A 21,813-nucleotide genomic window follows, 5' to 3' on the forward strand; every position below is an offset into this window, starting at 1 on the left:
ACCGATTACTTCCCCAAAAAAGTAATCCTGTTACTTTTCTGATTACTTATTTTCAAAAGTAATTAATTACTTAGTTACTTTTTTAAAACACGATTTACAACCTGAATAGGTGATAAAGCGATAGATCTTTCAGCCCAATTCTACTTTTTCTACAATCCATCATACAAAATGTAATCAAATGGAAAAGTCCCTTTTTAAAACTTGTTTTATTAGTTTTAATCTTTTAACTTTATGCATCAAGCAAAAATGTAATTATATGCAACATTCTCTGACTGGAAGAAATTAGTTTAACATTTAAACTTATTTTCTACACATTCCAGCACATAAAATATGTATATATATATTTTGTGTTTACACTCACTCTTTCAAATAGATGCAAGTAAAACACAGCAGAAAATAAATAACATCAAAGACTAGCGGTCCTTTTACTCTATTTTCACCTGTAAAGCAGGAGTGGGGTAGGCGGAGGTTTACCCTGGTGCAGGTGTGCCGCAGCGGTCAGTTGAAGAATCCGCGAGTTTCTCTGTGAGTTTCCCATTACGTCGTAGCTACTCGGTGCTTGCTTGGAAGTTTAGGGGTTTTTTTCGCTGTAAAAATAAGTTTTCTTCCCACGCACGATGGACGCTAATGTTTTTGTCACTTTTTATGGAATCAAACTCAAAGTAAGGTCAGTACTTCCACGCTTTAAACGCTGCATGCTCATACTCTCTCCAGCACTCAATATATGATCCATTGTTGATCTGCACACAGCTGTTGTCACAAACGTCGCACTCGCTTACGTCACTGTCATGAGACATTCTTGCAAAAAAATCACGGTTTTAGTAACGCAGTAACGCAGCGTTCCTACGGGAAAGTAACGGTAATCTAATTACCGTTTTTGCAATAGTAATCACTTACTTTACTCGTTACCTGAAAAAAGTAATCAGTTTACAGTACTGTTTACTGCCCATCTCTGTCAGTGAGACGGGATATCATCTTCCATATGGTCATTTCAGATGCACAGTTGTCCCATGAGCACAGAAATCCACTTTCAGTCTAAAATTACTCTTTATGAGGGACACTTAATCAGAAGAACATTTGCTTCAAGTGAGAATTAAAACAGGAGAAGCTACAACTTCCTGTTTAGCTTCTCCAAACAGAGGATGAACTGAGGGGTGCTTTAAGGTGCAGCATGAGACACCTAAGGATTATTTGTGATTATTGTTCTACGCTTCTGCAAGAACAGAAATAATACAAATATGGAGCTGGAAATAAATAAGTGTAATAAGTGTTCTTTTGGAGTGCCAATACTTTTATAAGGAAAGGTTGCAGAAGAGAGTTTACCCAGATATAACTACAAAAATCATTTAAAAGTTGATGTTTTCTTTCCAAAATAGATCGCTTTTTATTTGAACCTAATCTTCCACATCTTCTTTTAAACAAGGTGGTTTCAAACTAGTTTTCAAGGCAAACAGAACAACACAGTGAACAAGGAATCAATAAAAACATTTCAAGAAGGATAATAAAAAAAAAAGATGCCAAAAATCTGTGAACTCCAACTGGAATGCACGTTTCTATTTTGAGAGGAGTTTGCTGTTAATTCCATTTGAAAGGTTGCAAGGCTTCAAACCGGATAGTATGATATGTTGTATGAAATATGTTGTTATAAAGGTGTTATCTCTTTTGCGACAAACAAGATGTTATTGTTCACCTTGTACAGGGTCCTGGTTGGTTTCCTAGCAACACCAATTTGACGTGTAAAGAGGAAAGACCTTGCCGGATTTTTGTTGACTGAAGCTTCATCGCTCGTCACCTGTAACAACTGGTTGCTGATTTATCCTCCTGAGACCGAGGGAAAAAAAGTATTTTGATGTAGCCACTAACTACAAGTAAGGCTTGTAGTTAGTGGCTACTTTGAGTTTTTGTTTCCCAGCAAAGGCGTCTGTAACCAGTTATGGGTGGCTAGGCTACACCAACTAATTGGAGGCACTGAAGTAAACGTCTCCACTGCCCTTTTTTTTAAGAGAGACTAGTTTGTGCTTCAGGTTTGGGTAGAGAAATTCTAATATATTTTATTTTGTTACTTAGGGTTGGGTAGCTTTTTAGACACCACACCAGCTACCAGGGTCATATCATACCATTTGCATTATACAATATTAAATAGTAATCTTTCACTACCATTGGTAATGGCTACATACAAAGGTTTCAGATGTACGATTGCTGTGTTCCACTGCGTCCTGCGTTTTTAGTGGGTCACAAGGATACAACACTACAGATTAAATGCTTTACAGTTTTTGTACCATTTACGTTCACAGCCGCCATTTTTCCAGTTGGAAATCCAACTTGAAGTATTCCAGTCTGGGAAATTCTGACTTCCCTTCAGCTGGACTGCAGCTAGTGTAAAAGGAAGTGCTAAATTAAAACATCAAACAAAACAGTGAAAAGAGCCCCATTTCTCTGCCAACTTATCTAACTACCTAATTAATTACCTGAAGAAGATGTCAATGAAGCTGTTGATGCCTCATTAAAAGTTTTATCATCATGGGTTCAACTTCTTGTACACTGACAACAGGCGTGCTAACGTTAATTGCTCGTCCTTTGTTGAGGTTGGCTTTCAGGCTTTCAAGTAGGTACACTCTTCAGCTTTTAGACATATTTTGCATTTGACCAGTCGCTTCCTCAGATTAGATGTGTTATCATGGCTACCACAAATGTTGCAGAGAGAATTACATCACATTTTGAAAAGTAAAGCCACACATGATACTGCTTGCTGCCTGCCACAACCAATACAGCCACGTGCATTTGTTTTTTTAGCGTGTTGCAGGAGTGACGTCACACATTCAGGGTCTCTTTCTTCCTCTAAATTTGAAAACAAGCCTAGATGTTATAAGTCAGTATGCTAAAAGTTTACATTAGTACAGTAATTAGCAGATGTGTATCTCAAGTTGCAACTTTAGCATTTGTTAGCCAAACTTGCTAGTAATAGCTGGTAACTTTAACCTGTCATCCACATATGATCCCCTTTGACTTAGCCAAAATGCTAACATTTGTGAGGTTTCAAAACTCCTGGTGATGTCATGATGATTGTCACTGCCACCTTTTAATAAACTGAATACAAGAATATAAAATAATTGCTAACAATCATTAGCAAAAGTTGTCTTTTCACAAGTAAATTTTGCAAAATGACAAATTCGAAGCTCAAACATTGCCAGATGTTCGACAAACATTACCTGAAGATATTAATCACAATCTTTGGGCTCGCCACATCTTTAACCGTTCAGATTAATTCTGGCTCCTGGGAAGATGTTAGAGGTAATAATGACACAGGCTTCTTGTCTTTTGGGTTTACATTTTATTTGACAAGACAATGAGTTGTAAAACATGTACAATAGGATTCCCAAAAAGCATACAAAATGATAATTGATCTGTGATACACAAAATAAAAGAAAGAAAACCCAATAAACACTCACATAAGATGATTTGATCTCCAGTGTTTTTGTTGTTTTTTCTGTTTTAGCACTGTCACTATCAATGTCAAACACATCCCGTGTTTGTGTATTTCCCAGTTTCGTCATCTGTTCTACTGTCAGAGAAGAAATGTGAGAATTGAAAAGCTAAAAATAACATAAAGAAGGCACGTCTGGCTCCGTGATAAAAAGCTGTGATGACAATGAATGAACGAGAGATCGGAGAAGAAAAACAAAACAAAGAGGGTGGATGAGAGACTGAATACAGACTGAACAATATTACCACTGGCATTCACAGCTTGTGTTTCTGGAGCTGAACTAATAACAGAGGAAGTGGGGAGACTGAGCAAAGCACCTGGGCCAAAAGGCAACACTGCACCTCTCACAGAGGGAGGAAGCCTTTATCTGACAGATAATCCATGTAAAATCACTGCACTTACCTCCGATAACCATCTTGTAACTGTGGACCCATGCTGTTTGGCAGCCTGTAGTGTAAACCGAATTATGTTTTTGCAGTTTGCATTTTATGAGTCAGCTTCATATCTATTCCTGGAAATGGCAACAATCTAATTCCAGATACCTCACAATGAAGCAACTCTATTAAACGCAAGGCTCTGGGAAAAACCGAATGATCCTTAAATGAGACGGCAGAGTCGAAACTCAGAACTGAATGGTTTGCTGAGTCATTGGTCTCTGATATAATGGGTCCCAATGATTGTCTTTTCCCTCTTGCTCAATCTCTCAAGAACAGCCTCCTGGCTAACGCATTAAACACAATAAATCCACAGGAAACTAAATATTCATTCATTTTGTGAAAATAATTTAGCAACAAAAAAGAAAAACCATTACACTGACTTCCCTTTATGACAGTTTTGTTCTGTGTCGGGGCTATAAAATACATCATATACGATTGTCTGACACTGCACCATATAAGCGAGTCAAAAGGCCGTATACTTGTTAATGTGGGGCGACTCTTCTTATAAAATATGGAAATAGGCCCATGCAGCATGCAGACATTTCCTCTAATGAGAATAAACATCTTAGTGGGACAAAGTAGGTATGCAACAAAAACTTTTAACACTATTTGCTGCTTTAGAAGTCCTCTTTTATCCTCCATCTGGCCGGATTTAGCTATACATTAGCTAGCAAATCAGCTAATTTCAGCTAATTGTCGCATTATGAAAACTGTAAACATAATTTGGAAAACACGCATGCCTCTTTTGGGGACAAATGATAATGTAGCAGCATAAAGTGGGACTATTATAATGACTAAGCATAGTGCATATGAAGAAAACAAATGATTGTCATACTGTATGTCGGCAAAACAAATATCATCTGGCGTCTACTGTGCAGAGTGAAAGCTGTGATCAGAATTTTTCTACTTTGTTGTTTTAATTTCCCATAAGTCTTCCAGTTTTTCCTTAATCTTATGTTATTATTCTATCAATCTACGTTCACCATGCACCACTGTATCCCTGTCTCTCTCTTTTGTTTCCATCTATGTCTACGTGACACCTCCATTAACTTTTATACCTGCTGACAAATCTGCAGTTTATCAGCTGCCCGCCTTTCTCTGCCCTCTGACAGTAAACACGATGGCTCTGAAAGATTTGTGCGGCTCAAAGTCTGAAGCAAGAACCCAAGATTAAGAAAAAAAAGTTGGCGTATTTTTGTGTGAGCTGGGCTCAGTGGCCGTAAGAGACGACGATTCCATGCTGACTGCATTTTAAGATTAGTGCTCGAGACTAAAACAGGCAGCTCGCGGAGCCGTCGTGAGACGGAAAAAAAAAGGAAAAAATAAAAACAAAAAAATATCCCGCTCTCTCAACTTAAATTGGACTCGTGGTGTGCATGAGTATGACAGATGCATTGAGACAGAAATGAAAAACAGCTTTCTTTTCTGACATTCAGAAATGTTTTTACAAATGAAGATTATTCCGCAAACAGCCTTGGGAAAATGTTTCAACAAGCCACCGATCATGCCATGCAGAGTAATATGAACACGGAGTAAAATCCACATCATTTTTTTATATACTCAAAAACATTTTAGTATTAAGTGACAACCTTGATGCACCCGTGAAAAGCAAAATAGTAATATACACTTTGTTTTGTCTTTTTTTAGTCGCTCGTTTGACATTTAACAAACTTCCATCCCCTGTACAGAGGCACTGATGACACTTACACTTGTTTATTTTTTTATGTGTACACATTTCACCAACAATATATTATTCATCAATATTATCAATACTATTTACACTGTCCATGATTTGGTACCATCATCTGACATCTGTAAAGACCAATTCTTGATTCAGCCTGAAGGCAAAGTTGTCGCTCGCCTTCTTTTTCGCGTTTTTTTTCCCTTTCAAGTCGACTCTTGGATAAAATGCAGACTGCATATTTTCGACATGTGCGAAATGATCTGCATATATCGGATTTTGTGACCATTCTAATCTGTTAAAATGGCTGTAATGGCAGTATCCTTCTAATATATGCCGAGCATTTACACATTTTGTAATACATTCCTTATGATGTTTTCCTCAACTCTAACTGTGTGATTTGTTAGAGGACTGAAAGCAAAAATTGGTGGAGGCTTTTTGTTTGTGTGTGTGCACTCCTGCGTGTGTGCTTTTCTTTAGTCTCCTTCACTCCCCAGCCCACACTCTTACCGACTCTTGCAATTAACAAGAACAAATATGAATCGTGGACTTTAAATGATGTGATGTTGCCAGGTTACAGAGCTTGAAAACGATGTCACTTCCCCTTCGTTAGCGCTAACGAGCAGCCCCGTCGCTCTGACAGTTGCAGGGACAGATGAGGCTCTTTGACAACATAATAAAGTGGAATGTTTCTCTATTGGACCGTAATCTGGGCAAGGATGAGTTGGGGGGTTTTTTACAGTTATTTTGGGACTTGACAAATAACTGAAATGTGTTTTCAAATGTCTTGAGCGATTAATGAAGCTGCCTGGAGAGCCAGATGATCAGGCTTTGGACTTCCTGGGGTTGAATTCAGCCTCGTCTAAACTCAAGCAGCGGCAAAAGAGGAGTGCTTTGAAAGGACTTCAGATGTGGTTGTTTTACTTCCCCTGTAGTACTCGGCTCCCTGGTGTTTCATCTTGACTTAGAGGGGAACTTACTTTCCACAGATGTGAACTGAAGAGCTCAGGACTGGCAGCCTCACATACAACAAGAATTTTTTGACCGTGTGGTCATCGCACGAGATGTTGCATATTGCGTCTGATAGCAAATCAAACAATTTGCTAACACTACACAGAAGTAGGGCACTGTGTAGTCCAGTTCACGTGCATTACACAAGCTCTTGACCATCTAATTAACTTTTTTAATTATTGTAAATTGTGATTTCACTGGCTCTCTGGTTTTCTAATATCATGGATTACTATGTGCGTGTGTCTGTCACGATGTTTTGTATTGTAGCTCTAGGTTGTCTGAAAGCTAATGGCAAGATGTTCCAGTTGGCTCCAGTTGGCAGAGGTTAAAAAATAAAATTAATTTTAAAAAAAGCTGTTTTTACTTTAACTGACCGAATTCTTTGTCTCAAGTACCATTACGACAGATTAAAAAAAAACTATTTATATTAAGTGAGAAAATATTTAAACCCATAACACCCACTAAATAAGAAAGGTAAATAAAAATAAATTGAAAACATTCATCATGTGTGGACTAAAACTTTTTAAACATTTGTAAATGTTTACAAGAAAAATGGCGGAAACGTGTGCTTGCCTTTACTTTTCATGCTAAATAACGTGACCTGGAATTTGCCCATATGCCTGTGACGTGGTGTTCCGGTTGCCAAAACTAGACGTACATGGCAGGAGAAACAAAGCTTTCGCCACGAGAAATGTTGGCAGCCGGCACATCGTGATTAGAAGAATCCAAATCATTGCTATGGTGACCGTCTGCTGCATGATCTTTGCGCTCTTTGTCGTATTTGACTGGAGGGGCTCTGCCGTTCAGGGCTCCGGTGGTCTCATCATCCAGGTTCTGCAAAGTGGACACATAAACAGGCTTACTATCCCATACTTTATCAGTTACTATTATAATTGTTATAAGGTGATATTATGTAAAGAGTGGATTCAGAAAAGCATTCAGCTTTTGCACACTTTACTGTATTGTAAATTTTGTTTTTTTACCACAGCTTGCTCTGGGCAGTACTGTACCTACTTTTAAAACATAATTTAAGTCTATAGTGCAGTAAAAATCAATTATAAGGTTTTTTGTCAACTTTAATCCAATAAGCCACATTTTCTTGTTAACATCACCCCAATCTGAAATCCTACAAAGCTTTATCAGAATTCATTCAAAATTTTTGAGCTATCGAGTTTGCAGACAGAAAAGAAAGCAGCCTCCTTAGTGGAGGTAATAATCTGTGACATCAAAGAATTCAGACCCTCGCTGTCGTCTAATGCAAACTGCGCTCAGGTGAAATGATGTTTGTTTAAGAGTGTTGCTACATAGCTAAACAACAACTGTTAAAATGGTAAAAGATGAAAAGCTGTCCTGTCAGGTTTTGTCTATGAAGGTTCTCAATCATCCAGGTCATCGAAGTCTAAGGAGCTTGGAAAGAAAAGTGTCTGGACTTCTTTGAGTTGCTTGAAGACGTTTCACCTCTCATCCGAGAAGCTTCTTCAGTTCTAAGGTCAAATGGTGAAGAGTCCCAGATTTAAACCCTGTGGGAGTGTCCCCCCAAGAGGGACAAAGGACCCCCTAATGATCCTCTACCAAAGTCCTTTCAGATTGTTAGCAGGACATCAAGAAAACTTTTTAGAATTATTTCTAATGTGCAATAAAGACAACTTTTTACGTGCAACTTTGCAATCAAACTCAGCATAAAGTGACATCTATTTAAAGGCTGAACTGACCAGATTTACCCCCCAAAACACCATCGTGGACGTCCGGCACTTGGTGGGATCCTGAAGGCTGTAATTAGTGTTTGTTGTAATTAATTTTTGCTGTAATTAATCCTTAAAAACCTGATTGGATTCCACATGCGGTAAATAGAATTGAATGGATATAGTTTAGGTACAATTCTTGAATGTGAAATCGCACAAGTAAAGTTGCAAAAACCAACATGTGAGGAAGTATTCACAGACGAACGTGTTGGTGTAGAGCTGTTACTGTGCTATCAGTGATCCCAAAGTTGCATCCACTGATGTCATTGGCTGTGGCCATGCAAAAAAAATGTACAACGTTTCCCTGCCTCCCATAAAGATGTTAATGGAACTGGCCCCGTCTTTTAAAATAGAAAACACTATGTAACCTTTGGCTCCGCAATTGCTCTGCAGATGCAGGAGAACATGCTGGAAAGCAGTTCATTAGAACAGCTAGACAGAAGCCACTCTGGACTAAAAGGCACATGACGGCCTCCTCAGAGTTTGCCAAATGGCATTTAATGCACTCTGAAAGCATCTGATGAGGCAAATATTGAACTTTTTGGGCAGAAATAGAGGGTTGAAGAGAGAAGGATGAATGGAGCCAAACACAGAAAAGTCCTTGAAGAAAACATTTTAAAGCGTGCGCTTGTCCTGAGACTGGGGTGATTTTTCACCCCAACAATCACGCCAGTACCTTGTAAGTTTTGCTACACATGTGAATCTCTAACTTTCATTAAGTGGCCCAAATTTAACCCCTCCTGCCCCCAAACTGTGGAAGGACTGAAGATGTTTAACATCTGCTTTCATTCAGTCTGGAAATGGATCCGCCACGATGAACCGCCTAAATCCATGTGTGCAAGCATCTACAGTTACAGGAAAACTCAAAGCTTCTGCCAAAGGGGCTTCTACACTGAATTAAAAGTATGAGTACTTTACATAAATGCATGTTTTTACTTGATTATTATTATATTAAGCGTAGACTAAAGGGTAAAAGCACAATTTTTATCCATTTAAAATTAAACCTACAGTCCAGTAAAGTGCGCAGAAAGCAAAGAGGTCTCAATACTTTTGGAATTAACTGTATGTGATTGTCAATAATATATGTAAATCAGTTGACCTGAAGACTACAGAATGTCTCTTAAGTAATTATCACAACTCATTTACATACCAGAGGGATTATGGAATAACACAGGAAGTTGTGAAGACTTTCATTTTTACATTTAATTAGAATACCATTTTATGAAGTTCAAGTAATTATTCACAGCTTAATATTAATAACAGTTGATTGATTGGTACAAAGTGAAAACACCATGAGGTCCCCACAACAGTGTGTAGCTGTCCAAACAGATATGGAGCCCCTGTGGCTGAAGTGTGGCTCATGTGTCAGTGAGCAAAACATGCTTTTGTATCTGCGAGCGTGTTTGTGTGCGTGTGTGTGTGTGTGCATATTTATGTGTGTTATAGTTACAGTGACAGGCTCTCTCCCTGTGGGCTCGTAGTAAACCTCTCCTGGGCTGAGAGGCGCCGTCTCTGTGGCTGTGGGAGGCTCTGATGGCTTGTTGAGCTGCATGTACAGAAACCACATCAACACACAGGGAAGAGAGCAAAGTGGAAACAGTGCAATAAAATAGGATCTTAGAGTGAGAATATGTAACCTGTGAGAGAATAACACACTCTTACACGTGTGTGTATTTGATGTACACACACGCACAATGATTCATAGTGGTTTCATTTACAAGCATGAAAAGATGTTTTCAGCACACGACCTTTGCCGTTTTGTTACTACGGCCAATAATCAGAATTTTCACAAAAATAAGTTAAAATTGAAAAAAATAATTGGGTTCCACATGTCAGTAATTCAATTGTCGAGAGAGCTTTCGCTTGATTTTAACATAACATTATTTTGAATAATGAAAGGGGCAGGGAAGAAAAATTCAGGAGGCTTAACCTAAAATTTTGGAGCTTACCTTTTTTAAAGGCAATCACTGCAATCAAGCCTTTCTTGTATTTTTTTCTCTCGGTAACTTGTAATGGGGTTACACTTTGAAGTCCAGTTTAACTTTGCTTGACCAAACTTCACGTCTTCCAGTTTTCATGCATGCTTTGTTCTTTGTACTTTGCCAGTTTCACCGCTTTCCATACATGCTAAATCAACCTAGTGCATCGAAATACTGCTGTTGTCTCAGAAACGGCTGGCTCCAGAGAAACATGCACAATATATCCTTTGATGTTGATTCTTGAGTGACACATACGTCCACATAAGAAGAAAGCATGACTGGTTCAGTTGGTTTTAGCTCACTGTTTGGTTACATTTAGTCACCAAAACTCCTCGTTTTGTTTAGGAAACTATCATAGATTGAGGTTAAAATGTACTAACTGTCCGTAAATAATAGCAGTAACGTTTTAAGGCACTGTAAACAAGCGTTCACATGTGATGAATTTGAAGTGAGATCGGCTTCAGTTTTGCCACGACTAGTGTATTGTCGTGCATTAACGCCAAAGAACAACTTGCGTACATCTTCAAGACATCAGCAACTTTCAAGCAAGAGCAGTTACACTGCTTTAAAATAGGGACTCATAAAACTTCAGAAAGATTCAGGGTTTCCTTCATGTCCATCCTTTGGTGCTTTAAGAAGTACATTTTGGGACATTAGCTTGTTGGACAATCAATGAACTGTGATTTAGGCAGCCTCAGATGCTTTTTCAACAAATACTCGTCTTTTTTATGATTTCTCTCTGCCTTGCACAGACTGAAGCACCCCTGCGACCGGCACAGCAAAGCAACCTTCTAACATGAGTAAGCCTCTTCCATATTTCATAGGGAGGATTTCCTTTGATCTTTCTTTGAAAATTTTCTTTTGTGGACATGAAGCTGATGCGACTTACCAAAAAGCTCTAATTTTGTTTTTTTTTCTGTCCAAAGAATATTCTCCCAGAAGCAATGTGGCCTGTCAGCATGCATTTGAACAAACAGCTGAGCTTTTTTTATGTTTCTCTTTCAAAAGTGGGGTCTTGTTCCATGGAGCCCATTTTCATTCAGAAAGCCATGGGAGGTGTGTCTGCACTGTTGTACCTTTATCCTGGAGGTTATCGTGTATCTGTTTTGAAGTCTCCCTTGGTTCTTTTTACACCAGCTGAACAGTACTTGTAGTCAAGCTGTGGTAGGTTAGGGAGGGTTACCATGATATCATGAACCCGAAACTCAGAGAAGATTATTTGGCTACTACGTCATGGTGTCTTTACCTTACTTTTGTCTTTATTTTTTCATTCTGTTGTTATCTCCTCAGAAACCTCAGCTGACTACTTTATGTTTCATTTGAAAAACTTAGTGACGGATTGTAAAAACATCTGTAATATTAATGTAGGACGAAAGTCTGCCTGAATTATCACCGCAGTCTACTTAGTTATCTCCATGGCTGAGCCATTTCAGATGATTTTTATAGAAAATGCATGCTGCTCTTTTCAGTCGGCTGCATTGTTCTATAACAAACCAAATGCATGTGAATGGAACAAAAGGGCTATTGACTGAAAAACTGAACATCGTCTGAGGTGTAAATGTGTCGGCACGTTGACCGTACTGGGCTTATCCTACTGACTGCTGGCGACCATAACCCTACAGTCATGTGAAAAAGAATTTTCACAGGACTTTGTGCGGCCCTGTGAACAACACCCACATGTTTCTATAGCAATTAAGAGGGTAAATAACAGCTAAGTGAGGTTTTGGCAGCTTGCTGGTCTGGACCATTCAGGTGTGTGTTAACAAAATGCCACAATATTCTCGGGATTGGATGGCCCAGCAGATAAAAATCTGAATGTTAGACGATGCAGTGCTCAAAGTAATTGCAAAACATCTCAGAGCTACATCTTAATCTATTTGATTTTTGACTTTATGTCAGTACAATTAAAAAAGACTGAACAAGTATGGCTTTTTTTCAAAGGGTTGCTAGGAGAAAGCCTCTTCTCTCTATATAGAACACGACAGGACAGCTTAGGTTTGCAAAGTTTATCTAAACAAACCACAAGATTTTTTGAGCAATGTTGTTTGGACAGAAGAGGCTAAGTAGAGATGTTTAGGCATAATGGGTAGTGCCACACAGCGTTTAAGCTCATGCACCTTTTACCAGCTATACCAAGTGTGAAGCACGATGATGAAGGGGTGATGATTTGGGATTGTTTTGCAGCCAGATGAACGTGCAGTGTTTGAATTGACCATGAACTGCTCTGTATGTAAGTATACACAGTATACAGAGTCAAATGTGAGGCCACCTGTCCTATTGCTAATTGCAACCCTACGCAACATGCATTTTTAGTTTCTATTAGATTGTTCTCAGATGTCTTAGCAATCAGGGAACAAATAAAAAACAATCTTTAAAACCAACTCATATCAAAAACTGGATGACTTAGAGGGTTAACAGGCAAGTGTCCTCACCTAATGGCTCAAGTCTACTTGTGTTTCTGCACAACTTAATTTGATGTTTGGAAAGTGATGAAACTTGAGCTGATGAAGGCCAGTTTTTAGGTGCAGCCATGATATCCAGATTATGATTGAAAGACATCCAGTTCAAGACCTCAATAATTTCATTTGCTGGTAATTTGTTATGAATCTAAATGAATGAAAAGGCCAATAAAATTCAATTTCTATTCCTTTCTTTGCTTTTCACGTGGGAAGTTTAGCTCTCTGCTGCCCATGCTAGCTCACATATGATCCTAGCACTATGAAACTTGCTCACAGTTTTTGCATTCAGATGCTTAAAGAGCACTCCACTTTTAAAAGAGATCTAAGATTATTACAGCGATTCAGCTGTTGTTTTAAAGCCTTATCAGTTGTTTTTATTGATTATAATAACGTCAAAGTAACTGCTGTAATCTAGATTGTGATTAGACTGTGGAGAAGGCAAACGAACTTAACAACTTCTTCAACAGGTTTGACCAGCCCACAACCCCCCCACCCTCACCTTCACTACAGAGTCCAATCCCCACTCTCCTACCTCCCTCGCTTCCCCCCCTTCCTGACACCATGACACCCCCCTCCTCCAATCCCTCTCTCAGCAGCAAGACATCTCCCCCCCTCCCCTCCTCCCAAACATCTCCCAGTGTCACAGTGGATCAGGTCAGGAGACAACTGAGGAAGCTTCGCCCCAGAAAGGCAGCAGGCCCAGACAAGGTGTGTCCTAGGATGCTAAAGGCGTGTGCTGCTGAACTTGGGGAGCCGCTACAACGAGTCTTCAACCTCAGTCTGCGACTGGGGAGAGTGCCCGCCCTATGGAAGACATCCTGCATCGTCCCGGTCCCTAAAAGGAACCGGCCCAATGAGCTGAATGACTTCCGACCGGTGGCACTGACGTCACATCTTATGAAGACTCTAGAGCGGCTCTTCCTCAACCTCCTCCGACCACAGGTACAACATGCCCAGGACCCACTACAGTTTGCATACAAGGCGGGTGTCGGAGTGGAGGATGCCATCCTGTACCTCCTACACAGAGCCCACTCACACCTGGATGGGGGAAAAGGCACGGTCAGGATCCTGTTTCTTGACTTTTCCAGTGCCTTTAATACCATCCGGCCCTGTATGCTTCAAGAAAAACTGAACAGGATGGAGGTGGACCCCTGCCTGGTGGCTTGGATCTCCGACTACCTCACCGACAGACCACAGTACGTCAGGCTGAAGGACATCATGTCTGACACAGTGGTCAGCAGCACAGGAGCACCACAGGGAACTGTGCTGTCCCCTCTTCTCTTCACCCTGTACACCTCTGACTTCTGCTACAACTCTGAATTATGCCATATTCAGAAGTTTGCAGACGACACAGCCATCATGGGGTGTATCTGGGATGATCAGGAAGAGGAGTACAGAAGTCTGGTGAGGAACTTTGTCGCATGGAGTCACACAAACCACCTGCAACTCAACACCTCAAAGACTAAGGAACTGGTTGTGGACTTCGGGAGGTCTAGAGCAGGTCCACTGCCGGTTCAGATAGAGGGGGAGGAGGTGGAGGTGGTCAACAAGTACAAGTACCTCGGGCTGTGGGTGGACAATAAACTGGACTGGTCATGCAACACAGAGCACCTGTATAAAAAAGCCCAAAGCCGACTGTACTTCCTCAGGAGGCTGAGGTCTTTTAACATCTGCAGGAAGCTCCTGAGGATGTTTTACCAGTCGGTGGTTGCTGGAGTACTTTTCTATGCTGTGGTGTGCTGGGGGAGCAGCACAGCAAAGAAGGACTCATCCAGGCTGGAGAAACTGATCAGGAGGGCTGGCTCTGTGGTCGGCATGAAGCTGGACACTCTGGTGACAGTGGCAGAGAAAAGGACATTAAAGAAACTGATGGACATTATGGACAATGCCAGGCATCCTCTGCACACGGCCATTAACAACCAGAAGAGTCTGTTCAGTGACAGGTTGCTTCTCCCAAAGACAAGAACTAACAGACTTAAAAACTCCTTTGTCCCACACGCCATCAGACTGTTTAACTCCTCCCTGGAGGGGAGAGGGAGGGGAAACAGGAGGACAAAGGAGGGGGAACAACTAAGCTGTAGTGCCTCTTCACCTCACTGTACAATACCTTGTGCAATACTTTTGTAAATAGTCAACGGTGCAATAGACTCAATACTTGAAATGTGCAATTCACTTGTATTTTTATTTTTATTCCTATTTATTCTATTTATCCCCTTCGTATATTTTATTTATATTGTCTCTGTATTTATATATATATATGTGTGTGTGTGTGTGTATTATATATATATATATATATATAATATTCTGTAACTCTGTAACTTCTGTCGGTGCTGTGCTTTTTTGGAAATCGAATTTCCCAGAGGAACCCACCCGAGGGATTAATAAAGTTCTATCTAATCTAATCTAATCTAGACCACTAAATATTGCACTGACAAGTTTGGCGTATTTTATTTGCAAAAGGAAATGAAGGTCTGTTCAAAAAATGACTGATGCTGTTGAGAACATTTATCACATTTTATAGCAAAATTCTACTAAAATGGAGCTTTCACCACTTTCCTGTTTAATTAGGCATTACAAAACTCCCTGAAGTTTTTTCTTCCAAAGGAAGCTGACTTCTTACGTTCTCTATAAACACCCAGCGGTAGCAGTCTTGTCCCAAGATTTCAATTACAGGACACTGGCGAGCACAGGGTTATCATAATTGATAGGAATGCTGGTTCTAACTATAAAAAGTTAAAAGTTTGAATACATTTATCTTTATTTAACAAGATAACAGATGTGGCTCCCTCAAAATTTGCATTTGCACGATCATACGGCTGGAATATTCAATCATTAGGCATCAAAAGAACACCATCTAAGATATGTAAAAAAAACTCCCACTGATAGCAACTTTGAAAGAAAAATGTTAAAAGAAAAGCCTTGCGACTTGGCCGAGACTTGCCCTCAAAGAGTTATGCATAAATATAGAGCTACAGAGATAATGCTGTCATTTGGTCATGTTCTACAGTCGGCGCTTTGTAGAAAATCCTGTAAATGCCTAATAAACCTCCACTGTTGAACCCTGTGAACCTTCCTTTCAGCCAAGGCATTTATAGCCTTTTAGACATCTTTTATACAATCTAATCAACATAAAATTATAGAGTTTTAGTCACATTACATAACATGGCTCAAGCGTATCAAAATGTGAGTGATGGAGTAAAGTAACAGACATGGCGAGGAGAGGAGTGCTCTAATGGACCTCTTTACGAAAATCTAAGCTAATTATTTCGGCACACGTAAGCCAACTCGGATCTCCGATCAATAGCCATTAGCCCCATCATGAGTGTCCAAATGGACTGTGTGTGTATTTGTGTGTGTGAGTGGAATATAATTGTGGTGACAATAAGGATTGATCTGAAACCGCGCCGACCACTCACCATTTCTGTTGAGCTGCCTGCCTTCACTGGGGGAGGGGGCTTGTGCTTGGGTGGGCCCCTGATTGGACAAAAGACAAAGTGGTAATGTGGTATTGATCTCTGTTTCGTTAAGACAGATTTCTTTGTATTCAACGGAGAAACAACTTGGGCCACTGAGAGATCACAGAAATATAAAGTCTTGAAATGTCAAACTGCAAAGATGTCACATGCTGTTATCATTTAATCTAGATTCTTTTCTTACAAAATTCAGCACTATGAGGGAAAAAAAACCCCAAACATTTTGAGTTAAAGAAAAACAAACACTGATGGTTAAGAAATCAACTTTAGAAAGCGTTTTTAAAAATGCGTGCTACCGTAGATGGACTTGGAGAACCCGTCAACACGTAGGATTTGAAAATAAGATCCACAGCTTCATTTAAGAAACCTTTAAAAGCCTCTACGAAACCACAGACACAGTAAAGCCTCTCCTAACAAGTCAAAAATAACAACAATAACCTTATCACCCAGCAGAAATAATGCAGTACCAGCATTCATTCACGTGGAGTTGTGTTTCTGGGCTCCAATATTCACCCTAGTTTCATCCAAGCATCATGCTTAGAGCTGAAAAATGAAGCCAATGCTAAACTGCCAAAAACTGAAGTTTTTGGAGTGGCCACTTGAAGCTGGTTACAAAAGAGCATCTACCACCATAGCCTGTGATGTTAAAATGTCTAATTTTACTACAGAAATAAACATGTGGACCTGTGTGGCTAACAAACAAAAAAGGTTTTGGTCTCTTTACCTAATTTCCTTTTATAACTTATCTTTTCTTTCTGGCTGTGGCTGCTTTGACTGACAAATGCCAGCAGCTCTCGGGCTTGGGTAATAACATGAGTCATAGTACTCGACCTCTTGACCATGTTTTTGGTGCTTTTTGAGCCTTTTTAATAGCAAATTATGCTATTTGATATGCAGTCCAAAACATTTGTTCTTCAGGTTTGAAGAGTGAAATTATAGCATTACTAAGTAATAACTACAGGTATCCGTGTCTGTACATAGCAACCATAGTACAATCAACCAATATAGATGCTAATCACAGATGGTAGCCTTAGGCCTCCATCACACCAGCCTAGAGGCCAGTTTGTTGGTCACAATAGAAAAACATGTTCCCCAACTGGTTGCAGAGACCTCTGGCTGCTTGGGAAAATGCTTTCTGTGACCAGTTGGTGAGTAATTGTAGAGAAAGAGGTGTGCAGTACTGGACTGAAAATCTTCGTGTGATCACTTTGGCTGTGAGCCGGTTGCTGTGGTCACCAGAGACAACGATTTGTCTGCAAACAGCCAAACTACTCACCAAGTGTTAGAGAAACTGTGAAAAATGTGATGCAAAGCCAAAATGGAGACTGCTCACCTTGTTGCTCCTTTTGAAAGCTGCTGCTGACACCGGTAAGACACAACTTTTATTTTTATTTTTTAGTAACCCGGTCTGTCCGGCAGCTTTGACAAGCAGAACCATGGTCTGAGTGCATCGTTGTACCAAACACATCTGAGGAGAGGAGATCTATGAACTTTATAGGCTTCTCTTGTTCACCTGTTTTTTATTTATTTTTAATTATTTTATATATGTGGAGTGTAAGAATGCAGAGCTGTCAGGCATAAGAAAAGAGAAGAGAAAAGAGAAAGAATAAGAAAAAAGAGAAAAATAGGGAATAAACATAACAATAAAGGACCAAGTACAAATAAAACATGACAGGTCATCAGTTGCTGCATTCGTAACAAAACACAATCAAGACAAACCAACTGACAGAGAAATAACAACAAAAACAAAGTGTGTGTGCATTTGTCATGAAAGTACTTGATAAAGAGGATTAGACGCCGCAACACGGCCCCTGGGAGCCAGAACCAGACAGAGGAAGGCCCAGGAGACCCGGGCCGTCCGCAGCCCACCAAGAGCACTGAAGAGGCTGCACGTCACAATAATAACTGCATGCCCAGCGAAGCAGAAGGAAGACAGATCCCCCATGGCCGCAGGGCAAGAGCTCCAAAGGAGCAATGAGCTCCTTGGGAGCAATGGGCAGCTGACCATCCACCAGACACGAGCCAAGGACCGGGCCCAGAGGCCTTGTGCCCCAGGCTCCTGATAACAGCCCAACACCCCCCAGAGACCCCCACCACAACAAGGCCTGAGCCACCCTGAAACACAACCTCCAAGGAAGCAGGTCAGTGAACACGCCAGATCATCTGACCATGTGCACCGAACCACCAACTACTGACATCCACAAAGAGGCAGTAACGATCAAATGGGAGCAGTAAGAGGAGCAACCCTCCGCCATGTCCCACAGGGGTTAAGGCGCAACAAGTCCCAAACTCAGGCCCAGTCATACACACACATACCTCCGCCCCAACAGATGTGTAAGAAGACGCACTAGCTACCCCCAGAGGTGATATGTGTGGTGAATGTGACATGAACATCTGACTGCTGGGCAACAGCGCACATCCACACCTCCTCCCCAAAACTCTTGATTTCTGAGGAGCAGATAAAACTAAGGGGCAGTTAGCCGTGAAGAGGTGAGTGGGGCCCTCTACTCCCTTGCGGCACAGGGAGGAGAGGGCGGGGCGGCGGGGGATTCTCTGGCTGGCTGGAGCAGCATCTAATAACCAACTCGCAAAATAAAACAAAATAAAAACAAAACAACAAACACAAAAACACCAGACATTATGATACAGACTTATAATTTGCACCGATGGTTTTTCGAAATTCTATACGTGAAAAGTGAGCGCGAGAGCCCTCGGTGCGCCTGCTCGCTGCTGAAGTCAAAGTAAACTTTATTGTCATCTCCGCTACATACAGTCCAGTTTATAGAGAGACGAGACGATGAGACTCCAGTTACAGCAGTGCAAGTAAACAAACAATAAATTTAAGAACAGTAAGAAAATAAATATATGCTTTAGGACTCGGGGTAAAGGGATCAATAACAATTTAAAATTTATAATTTACAGTTTGATGATTTAAAGTCTCACACACAACCCGTCGAAAGGGGAGGGGGGCGGCTGCTTCCAAGTAGAGCACATTTCATTCATAATGTTGTAAATTATGTATTCATGATTTGAATCCTGGGTTGTGTGAAATCCCAGAAATACACCCTAGACAAAGTGAATCTGTGAACTAAGGTGTAGGTCTGTTAGGTTATGCTGTGGTGATCCTCGGGTTGGGGAATGGGTGTTCATACTGGAGTGCAAAATTAAAACCAATGGAAGATGGACAAGAAAAGTTCAAAGCCATCAGGTCCTCAGTTTAGAAAAAAGGGAAAAGAAGAGGAGGAGAAACGAGCAAAAGATACAGGAAGGAAATTATGTGCGTTACAGTTGCTCCAAGAAGAAATGGTAAAAATAGTAACAGTAACAGACTAAACTCCAAACAATACATTATGTTACAGATTTTAATATTAATTAGTCATTGTCAGTTGTTGATTTGTCCTGTTCTCATTGTATGACGAATTATGATGGCTGTTTGGTAGCCGTTTGCATACTATGCACACTCTCTCTCTCTTCATATGTGTGTGTGTGTGTTTCTCTGGTGAATTTTGACAACAGTTTTATGTTAATGTACAATCCATAATATGATTTGTGTGTGTGTGTGTGTGTGTGTGTGTGTGGGGGGGGGGGCGCCAGAGGGAGTGTTAGCCCGGAGCGCCAAACAGGCTAGGACCGCCACTGGACAGAGGTTCTTTTCCTATCCTTAATCAGAATTATTAATCACTCAGTAGATGTTTACTCTGACCCTGACTCTGCAAGCATTATTTATGGTTAATCATTTATGCTTAGTAATCACCATAAATTCCATCTTTTTTGTTGCATCAGTTTACTGGAAGTAGCTGCACGGCATCAGCAAGGCGTCTCCAACGAAATCTAATTAACCCCTGACTCAGCAAACAGGCGGTAAACAATAGCTGCATGTTTGTTAATTTACTGGAGGCCTCTACAAGAAGCCTCAGATTGGAAAACCCCTCCTTCAAACTGGAGTTTAATAAATCTCCATTTACAGCTGAAGCCCAGGAGGGGAACTGCAGGAGCTGAAATGGGAGCTCAGAGCAGAACATTTTGGGAATAAAATCTCCCAGCAGCCTCATGCTATAAACTTCAGGTCAGGATTTATCACAGAGCTTCCTCTGGTGGGTTCCCTCATGACATGTAACAAGTCTTAATGAGCCTTAGTCCTCGAGGGGGGATTAGTTTTGCTCAGGAGGTTAAATAAACGATTAAGTAGATACAGGATTGCTAATGAAGACTTACTCTGCGTCCTCCTGCCGGTTGCGGATGAAGAAGATGGTGCCGATGATGACTATGCAGATGAAGATGAGAGCACCGAGGATCGCTCCTATTACGGCACCTGTTGATGGACCTTGGATGAGTTGCCGTTCCTCTTCTTGCAGGGGACACAGAGAAGAGACGCGAATGAAAAACAGAGAGAAAAGAGGGAGAAGATTATCAGTAGTTCATTTAAATTTCATGGGGCTGCTACTGGCACTTTAATGTTGCTCACTTGCAAAAATTTGTTCTTTTATGTGTTTTTTCCTTTTTTTGCAGAAGCAAGAAGATAGAATGAAAGAAGATAATTTGTAGCTGTGAGAAACATAAAACTGAAACTGAGGAAAACATGTTAAACAAACAGCAAACACGCAGACGCAAAAATGGCACGTGAGTAAAATGAGCCATCACAAGAAGCTGTACACGACTAAGAAAATCAAAGCCAACTTTCTATTCGGTGTCAGCAATGTATGCACCAATAAAAGGTGACACGGAAACACAGATACAAAGAAGGAGAGACATAAAGAATTCATAGAAATTCTAGTAAATGAAAGCACTTCTAAGGTCTCTGTTATACGCCAACACTCATGAATGCTGTAAATCTTCAGCTGAGCCTCATGCTGACCTCGACATTTCCCTTCAATTAAGAGCCTGTTTATGATTTCCAGAGGGCAGTGAGGCATCTGAATTGACTGTAAAAGCCTTTCATTACCATTCGCTCTTATTTAAAAGAAAAAAAAAAACGAGAGAGAGGGAGAAGAACAGGCTGACAGCAGCTGCAAACGGCACACAATATCCAGCATGGATCGTTCTGCTCAACTGCTGACTATCACAGGGAGTTTGGCAGAAACAACAAAAGGGAGGGTTGAGCTGTTTTTCACAGGTTTTTGTTCTCCCCTTATGAAGACCTATTTCATCAGTAACACTGAAGTAAACACACACTACTGCATTTGATAAGGGGATGATAAAAGGATAATAGCCCACACAATTTCCACTCGTTTAGCATTATGTTTAGCTGATGTTTGAGTGTTTATCTAAAAAAATATATAAATAAAAAAAACAACCTTTGTTGCTGCTGCAGCAAGAAAAAACGGCGCTGTAAATACAGCACACAGAACTGCTTGACTCTTCTCTTTAATCGTAGCTTTTGAGACTGAAAACATATTTGCAACAATCACACAAATGTGTTTCCTGGGTTTAAAGCCATTAGCCTCGAGTACATTGATGCAAATGATAAGGCAAAAACAACATCAATACGACACTTTTCAATGAAAAAACAAAAAATGGAACACAATAATAGATATTTTTTGATCATTC

General features: G+C 40.4%; 1 protein-coding gene across 2 annotated transcripts in view; it reads right to left on the reverse strand.

Moving 5' to 3' along the window:
* Positions 1-3,282: 3,282 nt before the first annotated feature.
* Positions 3,283-21,813, reverse strand: part of LOC309698698 (poliovirus receptor-like) — a 366,820-nt gene continuing 348,289 nt past the window's right edge. The window contains exons 7-10 of one of the 2 annotated variants that reach the window (XM_082521330.1): positions 20,482-20,611; positions 16,210-16,267; positions 9,806-9,901; positions 3,283-7,447 (exon numbers count right to left, since the gene is read on the reverse strand). In XM_082521330.1, the coding sequence (XP_082377456.1) occupies positions 7,262-7,447; positions 9,806-9,901; positions 16,210-16,267; positions 20,482-20,611 (470 nt within the window). In that variant the 3' untranslated portion in view covers positions 3,283-7,261. Of the gene's footprint in view, positions 7,448-9,805; positions 9,902-16,209; positions 16,268-20,481; positions 20,615-21,813 lie in introns of both variants that reach the window. The other variant, XM_082521329.1, reaches the window with a different exon arrangement.

Source organism: Aulonocara stuartgranti (assembly GCF_965226115.1).
Source record: "Aulonocara stuartgranti genome assembly, chromosome: 22".
Taxonomy (NCBI): Eukaryota; Metazoa; Chordata; class Actinopteri; order Cichliformes; family Cichlidae; genus Aulonocara; species Aulonocara stuartgranti.